At 41.7% G+C, this 14,592-nt stretch overlaps 1 protein-coding gene across 5 annotated transcripts in view; it reads right to left on the reverse strand.

Annotated features, from left to right (window-relative positions):
• Nucleotides 1–14,135, reverse strand: part of tle2a (TLE family member 2, transcriptional corepressor a) — a 51,148-nt gene extending 37,013 nt beyond the window's left edge. For all 5 annotated transcript variants that reach the window (XM_042481401.1, XM_042481395.1, XM_042481389.1 and 2 more), the window contains exon 1: nucleotides 13,602–14,135. In XM_042481401.1, coding sequence (XP_042337335.1) covers nucleotides 13,602–13,625 — 24 coding nt within the window. In that variant the 5' untranslated portion in view covers nucleotides 13,626–14,135. The remainder of the gene's footprint in view (nucleotides 1–13,601) is intronic.
• Nucleotides 14,136–14,592: the final 457 nt, after the last annotated feature.

Consider the following 14,592-nt stretch of genomic DNA (forward strand, 5'->3'; position numbering starts at 1 on the left):
GACATCTCATGGCCAAAAGCCAAACAAATTTCTGTGTAATATGACTAATTTCATATGATGAAAAAAAGCTGAAATGAAACAGTTTCTTCAAACTTACACCAGGTTATTTAGAAATCCTGATGGTGTGATTTTAAATCCCGCCAAAAATACAGACCATCATCTTTCTATTAACTTCATACTGGAGAGGCTGTATTCGAGATGTTTGTATGTAGTGTGCATCACGTCTCACTGGAGGTTACACCCGGCCACACTGCATGCAAAAGCAGTGTGCGTTCACACCGGCAATGTTTTTTTGTTGTGGCACAGCTGCAGAGCTGTCTACGGTTACAACTACTGTATTTCCACTATTAGAAGCACATATGCCACTCATTTATGAAGCCATATAAGCTACTGCATCGATGACAACACAGGCCTGCAAATGTTTCACAGTAAAATGCCTTGTGTCAACAACTGAAAGGATTCTGTTGACAAAAAAATGTCAGAGGGCTTTTATTTTGAAACAGAAATTGGAAAGATTGAGTAAAATCTATAAACTTATATTTCCTCATATCTGTGATAGATAAAGACATTTATACTGAGGTAAATGTTGATAAAGAGTAAATATGAATATCAAAAGACCATTTTCAGTCCGCTTTTTTCTGAAAAGCTCAAGCATCATGGGGAAAACTTGAAAGAAACGAGAGAAAAAAAGGCAAAAAAAAGGCCTCAGTTTCTCTAGATGTTTCACACCTGAGCAGTACTGCCCATGCCATCACTGTGGCTGCTCTAACCTGGTAACATGGGCACTGAAATAAAAACAACTGGTTCCCTGACGTGGAAGTCTTAGTTTAAGTAAAAGAGAAACATGAATTCAGAGAGTGTATGGCTGTGTGTCCTCTGTTCACTACCTTTTGTTGACATCTCGTGAGCATATTGTGCATTAAAGTAGACTAAAATTGACAAGACAGGCTACAGAACATAGCTAACTCCTGAGTTGGCGGTCCCAGGGGTGGGTGTTTACGTCGTACACTGATACTGTCATATACTGTACACCCCGGTGAAACAGGAAGGTATGAAGGTATGAAAAAATAGATACGGCCCAAGCCTAATGAGCACCATATCTGTACACACACACCAGCATGGCTGCATGTAACTATTGTTAGACACTGTCATCACCAGCAGAGCCAGATGTGAATAGGTCACCAGGCCTTGGGTGGGAGGGTAGAGAGGTACAACAGCTTCTTAGCCAAATGAGCACACTTTGTTTAATTGCAAGTCTGAGTAGAAGAAAGAAAGAAAAAGAGCGGCAGGAGGGAGAAAAGTGGGAAAAAAAGGACCCCATCGTGGCCGAAGACCCCTCCCAACCCTGTGCTTAGTCTCCCATCTCTGCAGGGTTCAGAGCAATTAGGAGACTACAACCATAGGGGTAATGCTGCGGGACAGGCAGACAAAAGGGGGCTGAGAGCCGGACTATGAGGGTGGTGGGGGCCGTCCGTCTGTCAGTCTATTTGGCTCTCTGTCAAAATAACAGAGTGCAGAGGCCAACAGGGCCCGGGACAGACAGTTCACAAGCTTCCCGATGGTCATTTACAACGGTGAGGTTAAGTGACAGTCATATACTGTAATTTTCAGGAAGGAACAGACTACTTTTAATGTGGCTCTGTTAGTTCATTAGAGGCCAAAGTCTTGTTATTGACTCAAATACTTTTGATCTTTGTCCAGCCTGTGATGGGAGGTGGAAAAAAAGGGAAACTGTAGGAGGACATAGTTAGATTCCTTGCCAAATAGGATTGCTAGCTCTGATAAAACCCCCAAATAGCACAGCAGATTTTGTATCAAGAGTTCCAAAAATAAGCCTGCAATGTTGTTGAATTTCTGGGGGCTTTCTAAAATACAGATCAAGTTGTATTTTGCTGATAATCTTTTTTAGGAAAGGTCTAGCCTGTGTGGAGTGGATACTATTAGTCTAGCCACACCTGCAGTAACATTCTCTAAAACCGTGGAGGGATTCCCTAACTGGTAGACATGTAGCTTCATCTGACTTTGTCTTACCCACTAAGGGTTTATTAAAATGTCCTCAACTTCCACGTGTACCTTGGAATAAATTTAAGTCAAGAAATATAGTTCTGTATTTTTCTTTTGACATTTCTCCTTGCAGGCATTCTCAGTACAACATTTGCAAAACAGAGCCTGTTTGTAAATTAGGAAAAACTAAGGGCCCAGATACACCAAGCTGACATTCAGCCATCGGTCAGTGTGGGGCTGTTGGGGAGCTTCTGTAGCCCAGTTGCCCAGCTAATTCAGCGTCTTGAATCGCGTCAGAAACGGCAGAGCCCGACAGTGAATAAAATCACTCAGATTGGCAGTTCAGTTCGGTACACAAGTAGGAAAACAGAAGTGAGGAAAGCAGACAAACAGCTAAAGTCACGAGGGATTTAGATCACAACAAAGTTGGTATATTAGGAAAGATTTTATTTGTTTGACAATGAGCTCTTTAGTGAAAACGGTTTTGCTAACATTTGCTAACACACGGTTAATATGCTTAGTTACATTTTAATATTGGGTTGTGTTGTTCATGTGCTAACAAGCTAACTAGCATCTTGAATACTTCCTGTCAGTCTTCAAGTATCCCCTTTTGAATAATGAATTCAGACTACCAGCGCCTGCTGATATGGAGATATTTCCCTTCATACAGGTGAAGAACGTACATGCAAGTTGGCCATTGGCTGTAGTTTTTGCATTGTGTTCATGTGCAACTTTATGTCCCGGACACAGGCGACGTGAGGGAATTCAACAATCTTGCTTTGCGACCGCTAGCTCTTTGATGTCACTTTGGTGTGTCTGGGCCTTAAGGCTAGTGAGTAATCTTCCCATCTTTGCTTCCTGTTTAGACTATTTCTTCCATTCCCCACCTAGTTCTGGGACTTTTCCCTTTGCTTACCATGTCTCTTCCCTTTAATGCTGTTTATTTTATGTTTCACATCTACTGTAGTGGTTTGGTTTAAATCATGCCATGTCTGTGAGTACAACACATTGAAATGTCTCAAGGGAATACCCAAAAACAATCTGTCCGCTTTTCCAGCACAACAAAGCAACCTATAAGCTCAGTTCAATAACAGTAAGCATACATGTGGGCAGAATGACAGCACTAATGATTAATTTGGTTTTGTTTTTTTTAAACAAATACACATCTTGATGTCCTACACATCAGCGATGTCTGTCACGCATTAACGATGTTTAATTAACCACTTAATCACAACATCACTCAACTCCAATGCCAAAAAGAACGCCAGGGGGAGCGTGTGAAAGATGTTCAAGGCGTCTGCATGTTGCCGTGATGAGATCAGAGCGTGCAGCACCTGCAGTACATGCATGCGTGTATAAGGAATCATGTATGTCCACACGTGTAGATAAGTGACAGGGTGAGATGTACCGAGGGGGAGAAAGAGACAAAAATAAAAACGTGGGAGGTGTTTCAGCAAGTGAAACATAATGTGAAGAGAGGGATCTAAGGACAGAGGAAGAAGGGAGAGAGTGAAGAGAAAGAGAGGGATGTGAGTTGCATACCCCAGAGAGGTTAAAAGAAAAAAGATAAGATGGATGGAAAGATAATATTGGTGAGAGTAGCAAGTGAGAAAGACGGAAATATACAGACAAGAGCAGGAGAAGACTGAGAGTGTGTTTTTAAAGAAGATACAAATATAAGAGAGAAGAGAAAAACAGAGCGAGCGAAAGGAAAGAAGATAGGAGAGGGGCTGTGGCCTCATTGTTCCTCTTTCTAACAAGCTGCTCTCAATCTGTCGGCCAGATCCCCCTCCTAGAGCAGACAGCCACACACACACACACACACTTTTTCCTTTATACACACAAACCCATGCTACACACTCACAAAGATACACACATACACACACCCCTTTTCTCGCACAAAAACCCATGATTAAACACACATACACACAGTCTCCCCTCCTCTTTCACACAACACACACACACACACACACACACACACACACACACACACAGAGCAATTACTCTTCACAGGGGGAAAAAGAGCACCAAGGCCGTTTTATAAGAGGATGGAAGGAGGAGGGAAGAAAGAGGCGACTACCCTTCTTCTCTCTCCTTTTTTTTAATCACTCCCTTCTTCTTCGCAACATTTTTTTGTGCTCTTCTTTTTGAACATAGCCATGTCCCCAGAGGATAGGTGAGAGGAGAGGGAGCATCTTCCTCACACATGGAGGCATGTATAAAGCAAAAGAGAGCTGGTCTTCTTCTTCTTCAAGAGAGAGAGAGAGAAAAAAATAGATTTTTTTTCTAGGTAGAGGAAACCACCATCTCTCTGTTGGCTCAGTCACTCAGGACCTTACGCATAACTCCAGACTGCTGGTTAGGTTTGTTGTTATGATGATTCACACCAGACTAGACTGGACGCACAAGACAGATGCTGTCTTGGAAATACAGGCGAAGCATCGATCCCATCCCAGCATACATAACCTCTTTCCTCCTCTTACATTTCCTTTGAACCGCTGCTATTAGTCTGTCTCAATTCCTGATTGGAGAAACAGCTGAGCAGGCTTTAAAGTGAGAGGTCAGGTTGTCGCGCTGACCTGTCGACCTCTGGAAATGGATCTAGGCTGTGAGTCTCACCTGATAAGCCTACACTCAGTCACCCCCCCCCCTCTCTGTCGTGTCCTGGCTTGAGAGCAAACAAGAGACATGGCACCTGCCCTTGAACAAAGCTTACATAGACTGAAAATCACTGTTATACAACTACAGACTAGATCTTCCTGCGTCCCCTATACTTGTGAAGTCAGTTTCCGTAACACTGGGGAAGGATTGAAGAGGGGCGGGCAGCATAAGGAAGGAAAGCTTGTCTCTGATATGATTAGAGATCACCTGATTACTCATCTGTTGAGATAAATCAGCGGAGAGGTGTTTACAGGCTCCCAAACAGCCCGGCGTTGTCACGTTGTGATCTGTACAATTCCAGGAAGCCATCTGAGAAAGGTATAGGCTAAAGTTAGGGTGTTTAAGGCCACCTATTGCACAAGCTGAAAGAGAAAAGCCCATATGACCCGGTCACATCACATGTATGGGCACGCACACGTTCACACTAATCTCTCTCTTAGCCCTGGAAGGCCTAAGTCAATTGCAATGATTAAATGAGGACCTGATGATGAGTGGATGAGAGAGAGAGGGGGAGCGTGAACAGGTCATCTATGGGAATAGAAATGATTTAAATCACAGCTCACATCCCTTTAGTGGGATAGGATAGGAAACAATCCAATAATGATGTTTTAAACATTCTAACTGGGTGAGAAACAGCTGAACACAGCGCTGTGTGAGCAACAGATCGGGTTATAGTCTGCACACACAACATATCCGAGGTGACATGCTACAAAACCCATGAAGAAAAAAAGACACATACACGACAAACGTATGCACATGATGTTGCAGTAAACAGCATCCGTGCACACGCTAAATTCTGATGTGAAGGGACCATTAACATTGTGGCATTCCCTGAATGAAATCATTCCTGTTTTCATTTGAGTTACCACTAATTGCACCGCAAGCAACAAACCACTATGACCTCACATCCTTGCTCTAACCCCCCACCCTCTAAAAAACATGTGCACACATACACGCACACAGAGGAGACTACACACCCACACATGTCCCACTGCAAACACTAAGAAGATGAGTGCGCGACGCAGTTTTCCACAAGTATTTACAAGCACACATGTACTTTATTGTATTCACACATGACTGTAGCTCCTACGTCAAAAAGCAATGGGAATCCGCAAGACGTGTCTCAATCCTCACCAGCCACAATGAGCCACAGTGAGACATAAATCTGCTAATGGAGCTGAAAGGGGGCCATCAGTGTTATTATGTGGTCGTGTGACCATAAGAATATTAGGTTCACTTAAAAGACAAGTCCTTTGTGTCTTCTTTGTATTTGTGCAGAGGATGAGGGGTGAGATGGATTCCTTTTGTATGACCTTTTACATTCTCCTTGTTTTCTTATTTTCACCACTGAAAATGCGCTTCTCATATATAGCATCAAAGAAAAAAGTTCTTCACAGTTCTACACGAAGCTACCACTCCTTTGTTATGAGTGATGTTCTTGTTTCTTTTCTGCCATATTCACAACAAATCCTGAACACTGATGTGCCCAGCTATGACCAGGATCTAGCTTCTAGCAAATGAGTTTAAAAATCGATTGAAAATTTAGTCTGTTCACACATAAGATAGACTACAGCAGAGATGCTAGCAGCCATATGAGATTGTATTTAGTCAGATAAGTGCTTTGAGATCACAGTTAATGCCAACATGCTAACATAAACAAGATTAAGATCCACAGCAGGTGTTAAGTTTATCGTGTTGATTTGGGACTCTACAATATGCTTAAAATGTGGAATAAATCAAAATCACAGTAATAATTGCAATAAACAGATACTGAAATGACCTCAGATGTTAACTCACACTTGCATAGTACCTGTGCTTGTGCCACGTCATTGCTCTTCTGCATCTGAAATATTGCCAAACGGCTGACGTGCCATTTTTTAAGCATAAGGTTTGTTAATTTTTTGAGAGCAAGCTGATAGCTGGAATGTGTAGTCCATCAGTACGAGGATTTCTATAACAGCCTTCTATTGAAAAATGACACTACAGGACAGCAGAAATGAAAGCCTGTTCATATTCTGCAAGAAAACAGGCCATTGGTTACATAAATATCTAACTGGGCTAACTGGTGCATTAAAAACAACTTGACTTGAACACAGCATGCCTTAATGAAAAACTGAAATCTCCAGAACAACAGCTATTCTGGTGAGTCACGTTCATTATAGCCTACGCGATGATTGGCATGATTGTTTGTTCAAAGTGGTCACTGGAGAAGAGATGCCTAAACGCAGACATAGGATACATATTTTGCTCTCGAGACAATTAAAATGAGACAGCTCTAACCAACTATTAACTGCAAGTGTCACAAAATGGTAAAGTTATTGTATATTACGGCACTTTTTGGGGTCATTGATCAAACATTGTACACAGGGAAAAAAATCATTCTACAAATACTTTAATTGTCATACACCTGGCTACGCTCTGACTGGCAAGAAAGTTAACAACTTGGTACATATCAGACAAAATATCACCTATAGACAGAATGCAATTTAATACTTTCTTACTATATAAGGTGCAATATCGCAGTCTTTTGCAATGTGTTTATTACGCAAGTTGACATAACAATGAGGACATGTGCATTATCTTAGTTCAGTTTTTAGCATGCTTGGATTTACTAATTAGCACTAAACACAGATTCAAACTTGACTTAACGAAGGGACTCGAAGAGTCGGGGTGACAGAAATTAGTAGGGGTCGACAGTTTATCGGCCTGGCTGATTATCAGGGCCAATATTTGGCATTTTGCAGATAATCTGTATCGGCGTTTTACATTCATGATCGCCGATTAAATCAATTCATTAAAAAGTGCAAAGAAAGTGTCAGCATTGGTTGAACTTCTACTTTGTAAAACCTCAGGGAGCTATTATTTAAATTTTCACTTGACTTGATAAAAAAGTTGCAGGGAACTTGCTAAATATGATGTTGATAGTTTCAGTTTTGATTAAACATCTGCTAAAGGCATTTAATCAAAGTTTTGTGTTGGAGTTTGTTATATTCCAAATTCTTAATATTGGCAGCAGATTTTTTTATAGTAAATTCATATCCATTCCATATACCAGTAATCTGTCTCATTTACTAATAATAATCGTATTGCTAAAGGCCCTGAAAAACCAGTATCAGTCGACCCCTAGTCAAAAAATTCAATAAACACACATATATGTCGGCTTCATGGTGGCGCTAGAGGAGAAGCCCGGAAGCCATGAATATCTGTACAACATTTTGTACAAATTCATGTACTATATGTTGAGTTATACTGTATGTTATGTGAAAAGAGGAGAAGCCAATAGATCACGAATGTGATTAGGATTCATCCTCTGGGCACTATGAATATCTTTCCATGTATGTCATCTTAATCCAACAGTTCAATAGTTGTTGAGATATTTCAGTCTGGAGCTGGACAGACTCATTGCCACCCCTAGAGCAATGCCGCTAACACGGCTAAAAAAAAAAAAAAAAAAATAGCACGCCAAGTGTTTGGATTACAGTTTCTTATTTGTTTAATCGCAGCTCTGTCTCTCTTTGTCTGTCTCCTTTAGCTGGGAAGATGCTGTGCTGCTGCCTCCCTTCATATAGCTCGGCCCATTAGTCAGGCCACTAATTACACTGCTTACCCACAGAGTCGATCATCAGAGTAAACACCCACCAAGCTCTCTCTCTTTCCCTCTCTCATCTGACTACCACCAAGGACGCAGTGACAGTAGGTCTAACCCAGAATGGTATTTCTGAATGTGTATCTCTGTGTATCCACCCACACACACACACACACACAACTGAAAACACACCTCCCCATCTCTGAGGGCCACGAAACATGTCAATACACTGTCCTTTCTCAAAAAGCGTTTGATGTGAAAGCTTCTTATATCAAATTATTCAAACAAGGCTGTCAGCATTCAGCGCTGATTTGCATTGTTAAATTTGCAGTGGAGAAGAAAAGACACAGGTTCATGCCCCCCCCTCCCAGCTTCCATCAAGTGGCTATCTGCTGGGCTCTGCGCTGGAGAAACACGCTGGTAATCTCTCAATGATTCCTGCACTTAGAGGGGAGGGGCTGCCAGGCACCTGTTTCATTAGCCCCACACATCTTTCTTTCTCGGTTTTCTCCCCCACACCCCCTCCGCATCCTCATTCCTTTCTCCTTCCTCCCGCAAGCCTCGTTATTCAAATTTCCCTGCTGTCAGCCCACATTAGCGAAGCGCCACAGTTTGCCTGTCAGCTGGCTTAATTGCTGGAGGTGCCTTCTTTTATTAGGTAACCCCCTCAGCTCGTTTGTTCCCTCCACCGAGACGCACCTCCACAACAGCTTGTGTAAACCTGAGATCCCTTCAGCCTCTTTTCCTTCCTTTTCTTCTGCCTTTCCTTTTTCTCCCTCTTTACTCTCTCTCCATCTAATCGGTGGCTGAGCAAAGCAGGCGAGCTCCTGATCGATAGCCACACTCTCACCGCTGGACAACAGTGGTGATAAAGAGCTAAAAGCATGCTAGGACTGGGAAAGTAGGGGCTCGCTTTATGCTAGCTCTGAGGACAGAGGAGAAAGGCCTCGTCGCAGTCACGCATTAAAAGTATTCTCTCCACAACAGTCTCTGTCTCCTGCCTAACCTTATCTATATTCACTGACGAGATAATTATTTAGAAAGACTACCTCCTTGAATTGGTTAGGATGGGAAATGCATAGATGAAGATTAAGGCCATAGTGACACTTCAGAGTATTTAGTTGAAAACACATTTTTCAAATCAGAGCGGACCTTTATATTGCAACTGTTGACATTTCAAATATGAATCTTTAAAAAAACGACCTCGTATGATAATCTGAGGCACAGGACCAGGCTTTGTTTTGTGCTGCACTTTGGCTACTGCTGTTGCATTGCAATGATGAGAGCAGCAAGCGCACCAAGGTGCACATGGTGTGATGTAAAGTCACTGAAAAGTTAAAAAGCATGACTATTAGTGTCAATAATATCAATATATTGATGCATATTAATCAATACTCATTTTCCACAGTATTGATATATCAGTACCATGTGCTCTCAAGCATTCACTTATTGTTAATGTTTACTATAGGAAGTTTGCTGTTCTGTGCTACTAACCTGTACCCTCTTTCCACCAAATTTAGCATATAGGCGTTTTTTTTTTTAATGGGAAAACATGCTTCAGATAGGTTATAGACTCCTTTTCCATTGCCAGTAGACTGTAGCTGTGTACACAGCTCTGCAACAGAAGAGTACGCCTTTCTGGGGTTTTTTTTGTGTTTGTTTGTGTTTCTGGTGCGTCAAATTCAGCGTCACCAACAGACTGGAAAACAGGTTAATAAACAGTAGAAAGCAGCATGGGGGCCAGTGAAGATATGATGATAGTTACTGGGTTTTTTTTGTTTGTTTGTTTATCTCTTACTTTTTCAGTCTCTCATTTAAAATCGGTGCCAACTAATTTGGAACGATGCTTGAGTGATGCTTGGACGGAGATGGATGGCATTTCCTGGCAGCCCATCATTGCATTTCAGTGGTAAAGGAGCTAAAATTAGTGTGTTCACCTGGGTTTCATATTTACATCACTGCCAACTGGAGCTGGAACCAATAAATACAAGCGTCTACTGTTGAGGCATTTGATTCGGGTGTGTATGCCAATTGTTACCTTTCCCATTATTTACCAAAACCAGATGTTAGTAGGTGTTAGTGGGGGTTTTTGTGCAGAAGTTAAGGGGCTCAAGAAAGAAAATACATCTCTTTCATGATATAGCCTGTTATGTTTATCTTTTATTTTGATTTTTTTTTTTTTTTTTTTTTTACATTTTATGGCCTTAATGACATTTTTTTCTCTGTGGTATCAAAAATGGTATCCTATATTGTTATTTTTCAAGGTATTGTATCAAAGTTAGAAACTCCAGTATCATGACAACAAAAATTGCTATGACACTGCAACATTGGCATCGACATGGCATTGGTGCACAGGTTTGGTTTTGGATGACAGTTGACTAATTAAACAGTTTGGGTGTTGTTAACCCATTATATAACAAGTAAAGGTCATACTTGTTGGAGTCTAAAATGTGCCAACAGGGACAACCAAGAGCAACAGCCATAAACAAATCCAATTTAACTGCATTATCAAATCCAACTTATGTGGTAGAAAAGATTACAGCCAAGACAACACACCCAAGCTGTCGACAGCATGTACCAACATCTACAGCACAGCTCTAATGCATGTTTACAATAGACAGTTTGGGTAGCAACCAAATTTGTGGTTTGCATAATATGGCAAAGGTGATGACGTCTTAGTAACCAGTCTGATCACCATTCGCTCCAAGAGATTATGAAACATTGTAAAATAGGTATGAGCAATAGGCTAAATTACAAACACTGAACCAAGGTTCACCCACATTAGTAGCCTCTTAACATCCCCCTCCCCCAACCCAGGGCATTGTTCAGGGTAAATGGCTGGTAGAGAGCTGTTGGAAATATAATGACCAATCTCACTGTGACCTAAGAAAGATTTGGATGTCTTTGATAACCAGCTCCCACAGATCAGGTCTACTTTGGCAACAGAGGGATCTTTAACCCTTTGAAACTTGAGCAAATTGGCCTGATTTCTTTCAAAAACATGAGAAGAAGGTGATGAGCAATGATAGAAGAAGCAAGCTCAAATTAAGCAAGAATTTCATTTTTTTTAAAAACAAGAAAATGACCTGAGAATTAGGTAAAATTACTAAAATTAGAAAAAAAGAAGTAAAAAAAACAAGAAAATGACGGTGCTTTAAAATGTATAATACAATGTTTATTTTTAACACGGTTAATATAATCACCATCCAAACAAATTGCTAGTTTCTGTTTTGAATACAATTTTATACTCTGATAGTTTGCTTTCTTCTTCTTATCTGTTTCTGTCTGTCTCTACAGTTTGGCCTTGTATGTTTCTGTCACTGTGGCAGATCTAAAAGAACATTAAGGATTTAAGACAGCCAGCCATGCCTGCCATGTCCTATACACTTCTCGGCTAGTCTACTGTATTTGGCAAAATCCCAAAATCATCTGGGCACAGAGAGGAGCCCAAAGCATTTTCAAGAATGTTAGTATGTCATGTTTATGTATCATGGACAACACAGCTTCTACACATCTGTGCACATAAGATTTTAGTTTCAGTTTAGATGCTTTTGGTCAGTAGCAAGCTATAAACACGCATGCTAACTTAAAAAATGCTTCCTGGAAATAACAACCACAAAATCTGGGATACAAAAATGTGTCTAATGCAGCACAGTTCTTAAATAACTCAACATTTGATAATATGTGTCATATGTTTATATAATATATGGGTCACATCCTTCACAGCAAACCAGTATCCAGTGATGACAGGTTACTGCCAGCCCAGCATTTCAGAGATTAAACTGTTTGCTGGGTTGAGTGGCCCTTCGCTTCGAGGTGCAAACAAGAGCTACCGATGGCAGGAGACTTCCTGAGGACGGGTGTCTCACATGTTGAGATCTGCGAAAGGGTTGAAATGAAGCAGGGCCACTGGCCTAAACATTCCACCCAGACCCGCCGCAGTCTGCTCCTCTCACCCTGGGACGCCTGCCCATACATTAAGATGTGGTTTGGAGCTCTCACAGGAACACAGTGAAGAGAGGCTGGATGAGAGGGATTGGGTTTACAGTGCAAACCACAGACCCACAGTCTGCCTCCTGCCCTGCCTTCCTGCAGTCAGATATACTACATACACAGCTGCTAGTGTGTGTATGTGTGTGTGTGATGTTTGTGCATGTGCTGTGTGTTTGGATAGAGGGGACTTACAAGACCCCTTTATCACTCAAAGGAAGTACAGGCTGAAATAATAAAAGTTACTTGATGCAATTTAAGCCTCATGCAAACATAAAAAAAAAATTAAAACAATGTGCTGTTTCGGGGCTTCACCTGCACAAATAAATTGGTGAAAAGAATCCATTAAAGTGGTGTGAAGTTATACTTCGCAGTGGGCTTAATCTGGTTTCAATGCATGGGACATGAATGTCAAAACACTGTCAGTGGTGGGGTGCAGGGTGGCATGGCTGAGGGATGGAGATGAGGGTTAGGCAAATGAGCAGGTCTTAATTGATACTTCACACAGCTGGAGGACCAGTGTTTATGTATTTCAGCCTGCTCAAAAGCTCTCCACCTAACTCGACTAAAACAAATTAAAGCCATGCAGCATGATTTTCACTCCTAACCTTGCGGAGATCCATCTCAAAAACACATGCCAATTTCTTTCTCATTTTTACTAGCCATCACTGAGGACTTCTGGCAATTGCGGTTAGTTTCTTGAAAAGGGGGCAGCTTGTAGCATTCTGTCATAAATCAGTGGGGGAAGCATGAATCACCCTGATTGAGATTAAATACAAAGATGATTTTTTTTAATAAAACAATGAGTGGCACTTGAGAAGGGCAGACCATTGAGTGAAGGTGTCAACAAGCCAAGCTGACTCACTCTCCCCCTCCTCACAGCCTGTGAGGAAGGGACAAACAAACACACACTTCATCATCTGGGTCAACTCTACAATAGTATGGGAATAGCAGGAGGCTCCATGTTGCTGAACTGGTGGTGGTGGCCACCAAGGACATTAGATTCACACAAAAAGACTCAGCAAAGTTGGACGCTGGGACTAAACCCCTACTGACAGCAATCTGCCTGACCTTCATGAGACAAAGATTACACAGGGCGTTAATATGGAGACAAATAAAATGATATTTTAAACATAACAGCGTATAGAGTATCATAATATCCCCACAAAGGAGTCCCCGGAAATACACAGCAAAGGATGACAAAGACAAACAATTTCGCCTGGCACTTTCTTATTGAGGCTCTATACGGTTAAAAACAAAAAAAAACTGGCGTTTGTTATAGAAACGTTATATATAACGGAGGCTCCGGATACAAGACAATAACGGCGTAAAAAAAACGGTTATATAGTAGCGTACTCACCGGTGGTCGGTTTTGAGGAAACATTGTAGCCGTGTGTGTCTCCGTGTGCGTTTTTTGTCCTTCTTCTTTCTCCCTTTTGGGGCGGAAAGCTTCGTCGAGAAATACGAGCAGCCGATGTACTATTGTTGGTCTCAGAGAGGCATTTGGCCCGGTTTCAAAGGTAATGGCAAAGCTAGTCTCGGCTCGCTCATTCCTCGCTTCAAGACTCCTTTGTTCTGGGTTTATATCTCCAACCGCACACCGCACCGCACTCGACGGTGTAGTGAGGACGGGGAGAGGAGAGGAGAAACACCCGGTCCGAGGGAGCTTTCTTCCAAGTCCTCAACTTCGCGCTTCCAGCAATTACAATATCGCAATTTGGTTTCCCTCTCCGATATATCTTCGCCGTCTTGTAGCGTAAAAAGACCAGAGAAGGGGGGGGGGAGATGTGGTTTGCTTGTGGCTTCGGAGACGGACACACCACCGGCACATTCAATGCAGCCGCAGCCTCTTTTGTCTCGCTCGTTGGCCTGTACTCTTTTCACACAACACTCCCAGTCCCTCACTCCTCTCACTCCCCCCTTCTCTGATCCTCAATGGGACATAACATATGAGTAGCTTTCCTTAAGGGAGGGGGCTAGACTCTGCTCTCACCCCAAATTAATAATCTTGTGATGCTTTGGCGATTAATAAATAAATAAATAAATAACATTTAAAGTTACAAATAATGGGCAAATAAAAGCATCGAGTACAATGATGTTCAAATAGCCTGATGATATTTGCAAAGAAAGTGTTGTTGCTCTTCTTAGTGTTGCATTGTAATTAGCTTCGTCCTCGTGCAAATGAAAAACTGTCCATACAATTATCAAATTAACATTTTATTTTTTCAAAAAAAGTGCAACATTTTCTTCAGAAAGAGGAGGTTGAGAGGAATTGTTCAGTGATTGAATGAAATCTCCACGTGGGGCTCGGCCTCGGCACGGTAAACACTGGTAAAATGAGCCAATAAGCG

Source organism: Plectropomus leopardus, chromosome 3 (assembly GCF_008729295.1).
Source record: "Plectropomus leopardus isolate mb chromosome 3, YSFRI_Pleo_2.0, whole genome shotgun sequence".
Lineage (NCBI taxonomy): Eukaryota > Metazoa > Chordata > Actinopteri > Perciformes > Serranidae > Plectropomus > Plectropomus leopardus.